The sequence below is a fragment of the Lutjanus erythropterus genome, chromosome 17 (genome assembly GCF_056507025.1).
Source record: "Lutjanus erythropterus isolate fLutEry1 chromosome 17, fLutEry1.hap2, whole genome shotgun sequence".
Classification (NCBI taxonomy): Eukaryota; Metazoa; Chordata; class Actinopteri; order Lutjaniformes; family Lutjanidae; genus Lutjanus; species Lutjanus erythropterus.
Genome location: NC_139333.1, coordinates 28,418,290 through 28,433,855, shown reverse-complemented (window position 1 = coordinate 28,433,855; position 15,566 = coordinate 28,418,290). Strand labels below are relative to the sequence as shown.

The 15,566-nt window shown below is 40.9% G+C and overlaps 1 protein-coding gene across 2 annotated transcripts in view; it reads left to right on the top strand.

The window, feature by feature from the left end:
- Positions 1-15,566, top strand: part of LOC146312399 (corticotropin-releasing factor receptor 1-like) — a 93,707-nt gene that overhangs the window by 53,637 nt on the left and 24,504 nt on the right. For both annotated transcript variants that reach the window (XM_084740259.1, XM_084740258.1), the window contains exon 6: positions 9,801-9,907. In XM_084740259.1, the coding sequence (XP_084596385.1) occupies positions 9,801-9,907 (107 nt within the window). The remainder of the gene's footprint in view (positions 1-9,800; positions 9,908-15,566) is intronic.

Below are 15,566 nucleotides of genomic sequence, written 5' to 3'. Positions count from 1 at the left end.
TCCAACAAGGGAAAAAAAATAAAACAAAAAACAAATCCGACAAAGGTCTGAAACACAGGGGATGACACCAAAGGATGACGACAAACTGGCACAGAAACAGAGGAACACAAGGACTAAATGTGAAACAAATGGTTATCAAACAGGGCAGGAAAAGGACAAAGACAGGAAGTGAAGACACACGAAGGAGGACCAGGACTACAAAATAAAAAAAGAAATGACCAGAGTAACCCCAAGACTGTGACCCCCCCCGAGGAGGCTCGCCTCACACCTTGAAAACCTCTGGTTTAACTTGTACAAAAAAACAACAAGTGGTGGTTTTGCTTCTATTCTTTATGTAGCGCTTAAGTTAAGCCCCGCCACCAACCGGCAAATGTCCAATCATAGCTTAGCAACCGTAACTAGGACACTGTAGGCCTGTCAAACTGCATTTCTCTCTATGTTGAAGAACGAGAGCAACACTCCATCTTTTTTGTTGCCTCTCGTCTTTTAATCTGCTCTAGCATACGCTGCAAATGTTAGCATGTCCAGCTAACGAGTGCTAGCTTACTAGCTGCAGTAACTTCACCTCCAGACAAATTTGTTAGATACCACTGCAATTGCATAAGTTATGTTGGGGATTTGAGGATATGGGCTGATGCAGCGATGATGCATCTCTCTCCGACCCGCTGTCTCAGGTATAAGCCAGGTTAGCTTAGCTCTTATCCCAGTTTTCTTCCGTGATCGCGGTTTGGCTGGTCTGGCTGGATGACCTGCGCTTCCTTTTGCAATGTTAGTGAGTGTTTTTGTGTCATCTATCATGTAGATATACCTGCTGTATTTCACCATCTGACTAATGTTTGCTGAGATGTAAGATAGCTTTAGCTTCAGTCTGTTAGCATTAACGTCATGTTTGCAGTTGTTAGCTAACTTTACATAAACACTTTCACAGGGTTCTTGTTTTAAAACATGTTAGATGGAAACAGTAAAAACATCAGCCGGAGACTTCTCAGCTGACTCAAGGAGTTAGCATTAGCATTAGCATTAGCTTACATCAGCCAGCTACACTTATGAAATCTGCTCGTGAGTCATTATTTTAGTGACAAAATCCACCGTCGTTGGCTAAAAATGAGGATCTGCTCTGGTTTACCTCTCGATGGAACCGCAGACCTCATGCTTCAACAATTACTCGACAGTTTTGGCTTTTAATCTGCCACCGTTATCAGCATAAACTGCATAAATATAATGCGAGAATTGAAATCTTGGCAGGCGTAGCAACAGTAACTAAGGAGGGCGGGGCTTAGTGAAGGATCAATTGCCTCCTGACTCAACACAAATATGAGAACAGAATTGATCTTCTCATCTAAACTCTCAGCAAGAAGGGGAATAGATCGGTTTTTCAAGATGACAACCTTTTTCCGTCACTTTAATTTGACATTTAAAACCGTGAATAGCGATATTTTTTCTGGCTGTGCTGCAGGATGACCACATCCTCCTTCATATAATCCCAGCTACAAAGCTCAGACTGGGTTTGTTGTTTCTCTAAGTGTGGAAATGAGCACCAGGAAGAAATCTGAGCTGTGGGTGTTGATTCAGAGGTCTGCAGCGAGGTTATAACCTCAGTGTTCATTATGTGGGATTGATTCAAAATAAACCGGTGGCTCATGGTAATGAAGGAACATGTCACCTGCTGCAGCAGTGAGGCTCATTAATGTGATTTTATTAGTTTCATAGTTTTATCAGGCTTTGATTCACACACACGGCACGTCTTATTTGGATCAATTCACTGTTAATTTCTGTGTTTTCGTTACTTCTATTCTTTTGTCTAACATGTGAAGACGTGTTGACCTGTTAATTAGGTCACCGGCTGCAGCACATTGGTTCTTTATAGATCTGTGAGCATGTTGTGGACTGAGACCCTTCATTTAGTCTTTTCCCAGAGACTCGGATGTTCAATCGATCCCCGCAGAAGATGGATAAAGAGTGTCTGACCTTTTAAAAATGTGTGTTTGATTTTTTTTTTTTTTTCCTTTTGTAGGCATGAAATAAATCACCAGGTGGCAGCGGCGGCGTGATTGACATCAGGGGAGAAGGGGAGGGGGAGAGGAAGTGGCTTCGTCTTTAAAGTTCAGCCTATATTGGAGCAGATATGTGGTGGTTCCACCGGGACACAAACTGTGGATCAAAGGCTTATTGGAAAGTTTGTTTGAGAAGAAAAATCCTCTTTTACTTTTTGGACTCGCTCATTTTTTTTTTCCTTAAAATATACGATAAGTGTCTTTGTTGTTTCTTATAGATGGAGAGCGAGTCAGGTCGGGTTCTGAGGCTACATGCTGAGAAATAAGGGTTCCACAAGGGTTCTTCTTGATGGCTGATTTGTTTCTCAAGAAAGGATTTCTCACAGGTTCTTCAAGAACTCTTTTTGGAAGAAAAAGTGTTGTTGAATCCTCAAAGAACTCTTTCATCAGGGGTTCTTTGTATCATGGAAATGTTCTCAGTAGAACCCCATGGGTGGGTTCTAGATAAAACCTTTGGAATATAAAGGGGTTCTCAGTAGAACCTCCTGGGTGGTTTAACCTGTCCAATATAAAATGGTTGTTGGTAGAACCTCTTGGGTGGGTTCTAGGGAAAAACCTTGATATGTTCTAGTTGAAATCCTTTTAATATAAAAGGGTTCTTGGAAGAACCCCCTGAGTGTGTTCTAGATAAAACCCTTGGAATACCCAAAGGTTCCTAGTAAAACCCTCTTGGTGCTTTCTAAATAAAACCTCTCTAGGTTCTCTCTGGGTTCTAGATTAAAAACCTTTGACTATAATAAGGCTCATGGTAGAACCCCCTGGATGGGTTCTAGATAAAACCCTTGGAATCTAAAATGTTCTCAATAGAAAAGATTCCTGGTGGAACCCCCTGAGTGTGTTCTAGATAAAATCCTTGAAATATAAAAAGGTTCCCAGTAGAACCCCCTTGGTGGGTTCTAGATAAAACCCTTGGAATATAAGAAGGTTCTCTTAGGAACCCACTGAGTGTATTCAAGATAAGCTCTTGGTAAAACCCTCTGGATGGGTTCTGGATTAAACCCTTGGAGTATAAAAAGCTTCTCAGTAGAACCCCCTGGGTGGGTTCTTGTTGGCCCCCTCAGAGGTTTTAAAAGTTCTGGATAGAACATCCAAAGAGGTTTCTGAGTGGCACCATTACACAGAAGGGTTCTCTGTTGACCCTTTAATAGGGGGTTCTGGATGAAACCTTCCACAGATTGTTCTAGGTATAACTCTTTATGTTGGGTTCTAGGTAGAACTATCAGAGAGGGCTCCAAGTATAACCTTTATAAAAGGTTCTACCAGAAACCAAACAGGGTTCTCTTATGGGGACAAGCTAAAGAGCCCTCTATGGTTCTTGTTAGAACCTGTATATCTCACAGTGTAATGATAGGTGCGTCTCGTTCTCTTTAAAGCTCCAGTTTGTGTGATTTACGTCCTGATGTGTCTCCTCTCCAGAACACATCAGGTTCTGTCGGTTCTATATGCTCACGTGCGCTTAAAGAGAACGATCACTCTGCGTGTAATCAGTCGTCATGCTGATCATTCCTCCTGTCAAACCACCCTTGAAATGATCCCTGTTTTAGCGCCACTCTGCTGCAGAAGATGGGGGACAAAATCTACAGTCCTTGTTTGGAGAAAAAATGTATTTTAGGGCAGCAGAGGGACACGAGACGAGGGACATGTCCTGGTGGTCACATGACTGACACCAGACACCAGCAATGCACAAACACAACTCCCACGACGACAATAATCACATGATTTGTGTAACAGACTCGTATTAGCATTGGATCAAATTCACAGCGAGCTTCTTTCACGGCGTGTTGACGAAGGTTCAGAGCGTCTGAAACAGTCTGATTTGGTTCTTGTCGCCCATCATAAGGTGTTCTCTGTTTCACACCGTACTGTCAGTGTGTCGCTGTGTGAAGGTGAAAAGAGAACGTCGCTCTCTGTGAAACTTACCTGAAGAAATAAAAGTTTAGAGAAAACAAACTCAATACATGCAGTGTATTACATCAGACGTTAGAAATAAGCAGCTGCAGTGCAACATGTTTCTATTTTATATTGTTTCTACCTGTTTAAAGGGACAGTTCATCCCAAAATACATTTTTTTTCACTGACATATAGAGCTGTTTATCCATCAAGATGTTTGTGGTGTGAGTTGCAGATTGTTGCAGATATCAGCTGTCTTCTCTCCAATATAATGGGATTAAATTTCACTTGGCTTGATGCTCAAAGCATCTAAAGAAATGCATTTGAAAAAAAAAAAACACAAACACTGTACTACAAAGGAAGCTCAACACAGCTGGGTTTTCTTTGCATCAGTCGGATCGACAAAACCTGCAACCCCAGTCAGAGATAACGGGTGTCACAACTGTGGTTATCAACTTTATTTGTTAACTCAGGCTTTCAAAGTGCGAGTCTTCTTCTGCAGAAAGTGAAGCGATCCTGAGTCGCCCGCTTCAGTCAAGATGATCAAGTCGTTATAGTGAAGAGCTGTGAAAATAAAGAAAAACTTATACTGCGGCGAAAGCAACACTGTGGCTGCAAATAAAGCAAGAGAGGATCATTGATCGACTGAATCTGATCTTAACTTTCTAACCGACTGCTGCACATGAAACAGCAGATTTAAACACGATACTGTTCATCTGACACTGTTGCATAATGAAGGATATACTGAAAACACTTTAGTTTTTTTGCCAAATCAAAGTAAAATGAATGTTACCAGTTGAATATTATCTGTGATAAATTGGGATGACAAATTATTTTTCTGCAGGATCAAGCTTGGATATATTATTCACGGTGGTCTGTAGTTGCCTTATTATTCTTGTGCTGTGCAACATTTAAAGTGTTAATATGACAGTTTGTCCTGCTGTTACGTTACATGATGTTATATTTTTACATCACACGGCTGCACCTGGTGACTTTGCTAACGTACAGCTCAGCAACCTCGTATATATTGCATAAATAAGGTTTTTCCACAGTTTAAAATCTGTGTCACTCATGAAGAACATTGTCAAGAAAAGAATTCGCTAAAGAGCGACTCTTTTACAGTCAATTGAACTTCTGTTTTTTCAGCCTTTATTGGACAGGACAGCTGAAGAGCAGACAGGAAGTGGGGGTAGAGAGAGAGGGGATGACACACAGCAAAGGGCCGAAGGTGGGAGTCGAGCTGTCAGTTTCATGAAGGAACTACTTTCTTTCTGCAGTAGAATCTACCAGAACTACTTTAAAATCTGCTGGAACCACTTTCTTTCCAGTAGACAGAGACGCTGCTTTCAAATTTTTCAGATGAATTTTTTTTCTGGTGCTTTGAGCATCACAGATGCCATTTAGTCTCATCATATTGGAAAGAAGGCAGATCGATATCTCCAAAACTCTGCAACTCGCATCAGAACTATCATATTAGTATTTTGGGGTGAACTGGCCCTTTAAAATCAAGCATCTGAAATAACGCCTGGATCACGAGATGCAGCTTCACAAACCACAGCAACAAATAAGGTGTTTGATTGTGTTCATCACTTTTAGTGTCCTTCTGTTGTTATCTGTTGCAGTTTTGTGTTTTCAGGATTCAGTTGTGTTTGTTGTATTTGGTCGTGTTTGTGGTCAGAGTTGTGAGACCTTTCTTCCATTTGCTTGTTTTTTTTTATCCATTTGAATGTGTTTTTCTTAAACCGCGGTGTGTTGAGCTCTCAGGGCCACCGTACTTGCAACCCACTCAGAACCTGTGAGGTTTGATTTAAGCGCTGAGGTGCAGCTGGGAGGACGAGACGAGAGGTGCTCCTCGGGCAGAAGTGTTTATACCTGCTCTGAAAAGCTCAGCTGTCATAACGTCCTCCTGCTGCATCACGCCGCCTCCCTGGTTTCTCTGCGAGAACGCTGTGCTTTGTGCGTCTTTGTAGTCGTGACACAATGTGCGAAGGTACTAATGGAGATAATGATGCACACTTTTAGACAGCTTCACCTTGAAGGAAATCACACAAAAAGTGACACCTTGAGTTCAGATCCTGCCTTTTGTCTCAGCTTCTCAAATCTTTCCAGTCGCATCTTGAAGTTGTTTCAAAGCACGTTTAAAGCAGCCTACAGTGATTTATACTATATATGAGACTTTAGTTGATGATTAATTGTCATCCAAATAATTGCAATTAACGATTTAATTGTCTGTCTGTTTCTTTTAAGTCACCATTATAGTGCAAGTCTAATATAACCCCAATTCAAAAAATAAATAATGCAATGATTTGCAAAATCCTTTTTGACCTCTGTTCAGTTGAGTACAGAGCAAAGTTATTTAACATTCAAACTGATAAACTGTAAATATATACACATCCTGAATTTGACGCCTGCAATGTGTTCCAAAAAAAGTTGGGACAGAAGCAACAAAAGACTGAGAAAGTTGTGGAACGTGCATATTTACAAAAAACTATAAAGTTTATCAGTTTGTCTTTGTATTCGACCAACTATAGGTCAATAAGTTTTTGCGGATCATTGCAATCTGTTTTTATTTAGGTTTTACGTCCAAACTTTATTTGAATTGCTCATGTGCATCTCTGTTTGCCAGTTAGGCACTGTAATCAAAAACTGCACAGAAAAATATGACAAAAACAGAGAAAGCAATTACTGACAATGACAGGTACCAATAATCAAAATAAACCTTGTCATGCATAACAATGTTTCTCACAGGATCCTCCTGAATAGTTATAAACACATTTATAGAAAACTGGCAAAGTAATGAGCTTTTCCATCCTCTAACATTATGCAAAAATTAGAAGTTAAGCACCTCGAGATAAACAGTTAGAGCCACTAATTCTCAGAGCAGAAGGAGGTGGTGCAACTAGATAATTACGTTTTTTCTCATTTGTTTGAACACGTTTGTCCATTCAGAAGTTACATCTTCATCCACAGGCTTAAACTTGTGAGACATTTTGTTTGCGAAATACAAACACTAACAAAACTAACAACTACCAAGAAAAGAAAATTCTTACCGAACGGCACAACTTGTGGTCAAACTAATATATTCTTTCAAAATACAAAATGCATCAGTATGAACCTGTGCTCTATGTGTCTGACATTTGTTGAGACTTTACAGTCACAGAAGTCATAAAAGGCAAGCAAGTGTATCCCAGCAGGAACCGTCTTTTTTCCTCCAAAGATGATTTTATTGGAGATTAAAAGACACCCTGCTGCACTCTGTACTAGAGCTGAATGAGTCATATTATTATTATGAGCAATTATTTTGACTTAATTTACAAAATGCGATACGATTAGAGTAAATGATCAGTTTTACATTCAAATTTTCATGTTCACTTAAAAAATAAAACTGTACAAATCGTGATGATGTGATATTTATTGGGGTCTAAACCAAACAAACATGTTTTCTTTCATCTGGAGATTTTTAGTCCAGGTCGTCTCTGCAGCTCTACAGTACCTCATTATAAAGATGTTTTCTCACACGTTCCCTTTTTTTAAAAAAATTGTGATTTGACTCTGGTTCTGAGATTTGGATGTTGCGCTTGTTCACACTGCAAATTTCTTTGCAATTGTGACTAATTGTGCAGCTGTACTCTGCACCGGCACTGAGAAGCCCTGTTGAAATACAATAAATTAAATTAAATTAAATTAACAGTATCCTTGCGTGCAGGTCTGTCTGTGTTGATGAAGCGTCAGTGACGTGTAAAACTGACAATAAGCACCTAAACAGGGCAAATCCAGACATTTGTCATGTTACAGCTGTGGTTCTGCATTCCTTCTTCACCAAAGAACCAACAATTTAATGCAAATGAAAAAATACTCAATTTTCAACTTTTAATTTTTGTCTCTTACTGTCTTCATGTGCACTCGGTCTCTTTTATCAGTGCTTGAAGATAGAAACACAGTGGCAGCATCTTTTTTTTTTAAACAGATAAGGACTGATTGCTGATTGAAGAGACAAGTAAATTCTAGATGTTTTCCTTTTGTTTGACGCAGTTACCCAACAGAGGTGTGGGTCGTCTTATGAGATCTGTGTTGTGAAAAGGGATTTGAAGAAGGAGTGAAACCAGTGCAAAAATGTTAACACACGTGCAAGACGTGTCTTGGCGAGAAAAAAAAAAGAAAAAGCACCAGTCAAATCTCAAATGATGGAAAATGACACGTAAATGTTGATGGAAAAATGACATCGCATCCAGCTGTTTTCAGTTTCTACAGGTGAACGATTATGCAAAATGATTGCAGTCAGCTCAAATAATCACAATTATGTAAGAACTGAATTGAAATGATTTAAAATAGACTTAAAAAAAAACCCAAACCTGCTCCACTCAGTTTGGAAATGAGCCTAAATTAAATCGACCCTGAACTACAGAGGCTGCGGGTCAGAAAACGTTCATTTTCTAATCTTAGACATATAATCTGTTTTCTTGTTTTCCCATCCTACAAACATCCGTCCCTGTTTATATGAACAACAGAAGGGAAAGACTCGGCGTCCTTTGAGAGACAGTATTATGCCATGTGTCCACTGTGGACTTAGACAGAGTTAAAGATTTGAGCTGCTGCATTAAAATAAAGTGAATGGGAAAAGATGGCGTGTTTCTGGGCGGGCGGTGCGGGGATTAAACATGCCCACATTTAATCTGGGCGTAGACACCAGTAGGTTACATAAATCCACTTACAGCACAGATTACTGCTGGTAGTGTGGAGAAAATCCGATCACAATGGATATCTGAGTCACAGACAGCGGTCTTAGGCGCAGATTCAGAGGAAGATGTGTCTGTGTTGTGTGGAGAACCTGCAGCGGCCATACGAGAACGTGGAGGCTGAAGACAGTGTGTGAGGGTGTTCAACACACACTTCTCCTCTCCTCTCCTCAGGCTGCTCTGACATATGGAGGTTTATTGGTGATAAACATGCTGATATGAGGAAATTGGATTATTAGTATCATGGATGGATTATTGAACAGGCCTGTAGACCCCGGAGCCTCGGACGAGAACCTCTGTATGAACTGACTCAAAGAGATGGACAAATAAAAAATGACTAAAATCACACAAAAATACTGCAAAGAGACCACCATTATAAGATTTTAAAAAAGCTCACTGAGATGCAAAACAACTGCAAAGAGATGCAAAATGACTACAGAGAGACAAAAGATGACCACAATGACCAAATGACAACTGCTAAGAAAGAAAAACAACCACAAAGACACAGAAAACGACTACAGTGACTGAAAACACTACAAAGAGACGCAGAACAGAGATGCACCACAAAGGGATGAAAAATGGACATAAAGAGACAAACAATAACTGCGCAGAACAACCATAAAGAGACAACAGATGACTACAAAGAGACACAAAACAACCACAAAGACAACAACAAACAACCACTAAGAGACACAAAATGACGACAGAGACAGAGCAGGACTGTTGGTGGGTTCTTGTCCTTGTGTCTTCGTCCAGAGGATCGTTGTCTCATGACCCCTTCATGACTGTAGGTTATTTGGAATTACAAACAGCTGCTATTTATTGATATTATTTCATATTAGAATATTTAAGGTTGTATTTTTGGCATTTGTTTCTTACACTGAATAAACAGTGTAACTATTAACATGTACAGTTTATTATCGCTTCTTTAAAACTGTGCCAAGTTTCTAAACTCGTCCCTGTGAAAACGCGCAGCGGGAGTCGACTCTACAGAAATAAAAAAAAATAGACAAAAGAGGATTTTCACTCTTTTAAGTCTCCTTTCTTCTCGGGAAAATATTGTTTCTGCGAATCAGAAATACCCGAGACACTCATCCTGTGTTCCTTTTTCTCCCCGCAGAAAAAAGGCAAGATGCACTACCAAATAGCTGTGATCATAAACTTCCTGGGTCACTGCATCTCCATGGTGGCGCTGCTCATCGCCTTCTTCCTCTTCTTGTGTTTGAGGTAAGTGTTGGTCTCTCTGCCACCCGTCCGCTGATAATCCTAAACACATCCTTGATGTGACAGAAACGTCAGTATTCCTAAGATCCCTCGTTCAAAGCGCCTCTCGTTCTTATTCAAAAACCGTTTGGTCATGGGATGAAACATTCCCTATCTCAATCCCGCAGATGTAAAGGGGTTTAGACGCCCGCAAAAACTAGGGCACATTTCCCCCCCGACAAATGGGAATAATGTACCCATCTGAGAGAGCGCAGGAAACCAAAACGGTCGTGTGAAGGCCTGCTGAGACGACCGGTGGAGGTGGAGAGGGTTCCTCTGACAAACCGAAGGAAAACCGACAGAGAAAGGTCTTAGCACCCTCAACGGCTGGGGGCCGCCGTCGACCCCCGAGAGACGCCCGGGGGTGAGAAAAGCGTGAAAGGGCACAGAGAGACAGAATAAAGAGACGTTTTACAGGACGGCGTTTATGCATAACTCGTGTTTGTGGACCAGAGCGGCTCGGACAGGGAGGGAGGGAGGGAGGGACACTCAGAAATAAGGGTTCCAGCAGGGTTCTACCCACAACCATTTGCTCCTGTGGAGCCATTTTTGTAAGAAAGTGTTCTTTGTAGGACTAAAAGTTCCATTAAGAACCATTTTCATCCAAAAAAAAGGAAACTATATATATTCATAGGAAAATTGTAGAAGCACTATTTAATTAAGGGTTCTTTGTACCAAAAGACCCCCTGAGTGGGTTCTTGATAAAATAAAAAGGTTCTCTGCAGAACCCCCTGAGTGTGTCCAAGATGAAATCTTTGGAACATAAAAACATTCTCTGTAGAACCCCCCAATTTTGCTTTAGATTAAACCCTTAGAATATAAAACGGTTCCCAATAGAACCTCCCGAGTGTGTCCTAGATAAAATCCTTGGAATATAAAAGGGTTCTCTGTAGAACTCTCTAAGTGTGCTCTAGATTAAACCCTTAGAATATAAAAAGGTTCCCTATAGAACCCCCAGTATGTCCCAGAGAAAACCCTTGGAATATAAAAGGGTTCTCTGTGGAACCTCCTGAGTGTGTTCTAGATAAAACCTTTGGAACATACAAAGGTTCCCAATAAAACCCCTTAGTGAGTTCTTGATAAAAAAAAAAAAAAAAAACCTTTGAATGTGAAAGGGTTCCCAGTAGAACTCACTCATTGTATTCTAGATAAAAGCCCCAGAATATGAAAAGGTACTCAATAGAACCACCTGGGTGAGTTCTTTTTAAGCACACTTATGGTAGAACCCCCCTGAATGTGGTCTAGATAAAACCCTTGGAATATAAGAAGGTTCTTTGAGGAACCCACAGAGTGTATTCCAGATAACCCCCTGAGTGGGTTCTTTTTAGTACCCTTAGAAGATGGAACAGTTCTGAATAGAACCCCCAGAGATGGTTCTGAGTGGAGCCATTACACCATAGAATTGTTCTCTGTAGAGCTTCTGGATGAAACCTTTCACAGATGGTTCTAGTTATAACTCTTTATGTTGGGTTCTAGGTAGAACTCTGTAAAAGGGCTCCAAGATGAGCTTTTATAAAAGGTTCTACCTGGAACAGGAGACCAGCAGGAGAACCCTTTATGGTTCTAGTGAGCAGTGTTAGTCCTCAGAGTGTGGGAGGACAGGGGTCGTCCAGCTGAAAATGGCATCCGTGTGATGAAGCAGTTTGGCATTTGTTACTCACCTTCTTCATTTTTAATGAGATTGAGAACCATTTAAAGGAACGTTGCTGCTGCCAACGTGATGGAGAGAAAGGTTGACACTCGAGCTCGGTGTCGCGGAACCATAACGAGAGGAGAGGATCAGAGCTGAAACAGGAGAGCGTTTGAAAAGTTCATCCTAAAAATCACTGAAATGGCAGTCAGAGCATCTTTAGCCTCTGTGATGTGACACATCTGAGAGCAGAAAAACTGCACCGAAAGTTACTGTTTCACGTGTTTGTTCTAAAGTTCTCCTGAACACGGAAACACAGAACTCTTCTGGATAATTCAGCAGTGTCTCAGGTTTATGTTGTGGTCACTGGGTTCAAATATATTAACTATTATTCTGTTTTTTTTCTTGGTAAAATATATTGATGTGGGAATGAGCTGCACCTTTATCCACAGTGTTTACAGAGTTTACTTCTTATTCATGTGTTCACAAAGTCAGTGAGCCACAGAAGAGCCAGAGAACAAGGCACTGACCCTGAAGTATACATGGAACATTATATACTTTATATACACATATTAAATTCAGACATCATGCCTGCCAGAGTAGAACTACTGGACTGCTTCTGCAAAAAGATTTCCACGATTTTACTTATACAGTGTGCATGAGTTGATTTTTAGTTATTTTCTGTCAAATTTTGTTGACAAAAGTGTTAAAATTGGTGTTAGGGCGGAGATATACTTGCTTTAAACTACGCGTTCGCATACGCACCCCTATGCATCCCTACGCTTCATGGCTGCCTCGCGTATCCTGCGTCCATTTGGAGCGATGGTTGTGCGCGTCCTCAGAAGACGCGTATGCGAACGCAAACGCATGGTTAAACAGCAAGTATATCTCCGGCCTTAGTGAGCTCTTCTCCTCTGCCACCTGACAGCTGTGGCCTATAGAGACGCTGATAAAACAGCAGGATTGTCACACAGGTGTTCTGATAGATGTGTAGTTTGATTACACAACACGGCGCCACAGATGTCACAGGTTTTTTTTTTGAGGGAGTGTGCGGTTGGCGTCTTCACTGCAGAAATGTCCCCCGGAGCTGTTGTCCATGAATTAACTGTTCATTTCATTATCATAAGCTGTCGATTCGGGGAATTTGGCAGCACATCCAAGCGGCCTCACGATGATGGAGCACGTCAGTCCACGTCAGACTTCATCACCTGCAGGATCGTCTGAAACCAGACACCTTCACAGCTGATCTGACCCCGAAGAACTTCTGCACAAACCGTCAGAAACCAGCTCAGCTAAGAGCTCATAATTCTCACCGGTGTCTTGACCTGATGGCGGTTTGTCGTTACAAACGACTCGAGTGAACAGCTGCTCACCTTTGAGGGCGTCTGGAGAACCGTTCTCTGCACAGATGAATCGTGGTTTACGCCGCACCAGACAGATGGCAGCATGATAAAGGATCTGTACACAATTCTTAGAAGATGTAAACATCCCAGTTCTTCTTCCTGTGAAACATCCATAGTTCAGTGACTAATAAATGTCTTTTTTCAAGATCAAGCTGCACATTTTCGAGTGTCCTTTTACTGTGACGGTCCAGACACACCTGTGTAATAATCCTGCTGTTTAATCAGCATCTCGATCTACCAAACCTGTCAGGAGGATGGATCATCTGGCAAAAACAAAAGTGCTGTGTATATGTTTTTGTTGAGTGTCTATAGTATGTGGAACAAGTGACATCTAACTTTTTACTTTTACTCTTTTTCTTCTCCTCACGTTTTCAAAACTTTAGTTTAAATGCAAGACAAAAACGACGTAAAAATATGTTACAAGACCAAACTGACGTAACAAGACAAACTGGCATAAAAGACGGAACAAGACAAAAATGACATAAAAAGACATTACAAGACAAAAATGATGTAACAAGAACTAACAGGACAAAAACTGTGTAAAAGACATAACAAGACAAAACCAGCGTACTGGGAAAATAACAAAACAAAATGGCATAAAAGACGCAACAAGATGAAAACAACATAAAAGACATAAGAAGGCAAAAATGACACAAAAGACAGAACAAGAAAAAAACAACGTGACAAGGTCAAGATGGCATAAAAGACGTAACAAGACAAAAAAACAAGGTAAAAGACCTAGCAAAAAGAAAACGACGTAACAAGGTTAAAACAGCATAATAATACATAATGACTAAAAAAAAAAGATAAAGGATGTAACAAAAATAAAACAAGAAAAAAGACGTAACAAGACAAAACAGACAGAGGACACTTTCTGGTGGAGAAAAGACGAGGTTGCACAGAAAAAAGGCAGTAGAAATGTCCTTCAGAGGACAACTTTTTACTTTTATAGTTTGAGTACATTTAAGAGCCTGAACTTTTTCACTTTTACTGCAGTAAAGAAGTTGAATCAGTCTTTTTTTATAACCTCACCACTGTGCTCCTCTCACTTCAGCAGAGGATCTGTATACTTAAACACTAAGAACATGAAAAACACATATTTTTTCTATGTATTTCTGTGTCTTTAACAAAGACGTTTCTACAGGAGTGCTCATCTGTCCTCTTAATTAATACACATCAGGCCGTGCTGACCCCGGCAGCAGGATGCCAGAGGAAGTGAGGTCACACAGAGTAATGAATACGACTCCCTCGCTGCGCTGCCGGCACGGCGGCCGCTGCCTCTGTGATACCGGTGGAAGCTCCAGTAACAGTGTGACACAGCGGGGAAATTAGCTGCTCGTTTGTGGGACGACGCTCTTTATAAATTATATAAGTTTATATGTTTTTGTACCCCGGAGGCGCTTTATTTTACTTCTGTATGATATCATAATTATTCAGAACTACAGGCTTTGTTGCAGCCTTTCTGTGCAGCTGCTGTTGTGTTAATGAGGCTGTTATTTTCTTTAAGAGCTGCACGCTCAATAAAAATGTAAAATAAGACAGTGCCACTGGAAAGTTCCTGCCCGTGCACGTCTGCCCAGTCAGCACAAAGCCGCTGCAAGTGACACCTATTAAGAATTGATGCATGCTAAAAAATAAATCATGTCATTCATGGCTGGCAGAGGAGGAAGCGGCCTCAGCAGGCTGATAATGCCGTCAGCTGGTGACAACAAACCAGGCTGTCACTACGGTGACCGAGGCCGGTCTGTTCTGTCCGTTCAGTCGTGCGCTTCTATTTTCGACCGCTCGCTCTGAGGCAGTTAAGCAGATTTTAATTGTATCCTAAGGTCGATTTATTTACAGCATTAAAAAAACATCAGACTTTCAGGACATGACACAAACAAGAGCGCAAACAGTGGGAATGAAATGTTACTTCATATTATGTTTGGGGTGAGGGGCACCAGGGAATGATGGGAAATGTTACTGTGAGGCTAAATCTCTTCATTATTCATATTCATCATCTCCATGTTCTGCTTTTACTGGGATTACTTTAAGGGTGATCTCATGGCACACGCTTAGAAATAAGGGTTCTAACAGGGTTCTTCACGAAGAGTTGAGGATCTACCCAGAACCATTTGCTTCTGAGGAAACCTTTACTGGAGAACAATAAATAAATAAAATATTTTTTTAAAATCCAACGATATAGATGTTAGCTAGGGTTCTAGATGACACATCTAGAATATAAAACGGTTCTCCGTAGAGCCCCCTGGGCGGGTTCTTGGTAGCTACATTAGAAGAAGGAAAGATGCTAGTTAGAACCTACAGAGGGGTTCTGGGTGGAAAGGTTCTCCTTTAGAACCTCTCAGGGGACAGGGGACCCTGAACTGCCTGGGTGGGTTCTAGATAAAACCCTTGGACTATAAAAGAGTTCTCAGTAGAGCCCCCCTGGGTGGGTTCTTGGTCTCACCCTTGGAAGTTGGAAAGATTCTGGATAGAACCCCCAGAGAGAGTTCCTGGTGGAACCATTATACCGTGGAGGTGTTCTCCTTTAGAACTTCTCATAGAAGGTTCTGTGTCAATTGTTGAAATCTTTGAAGAACACTTTCATCAA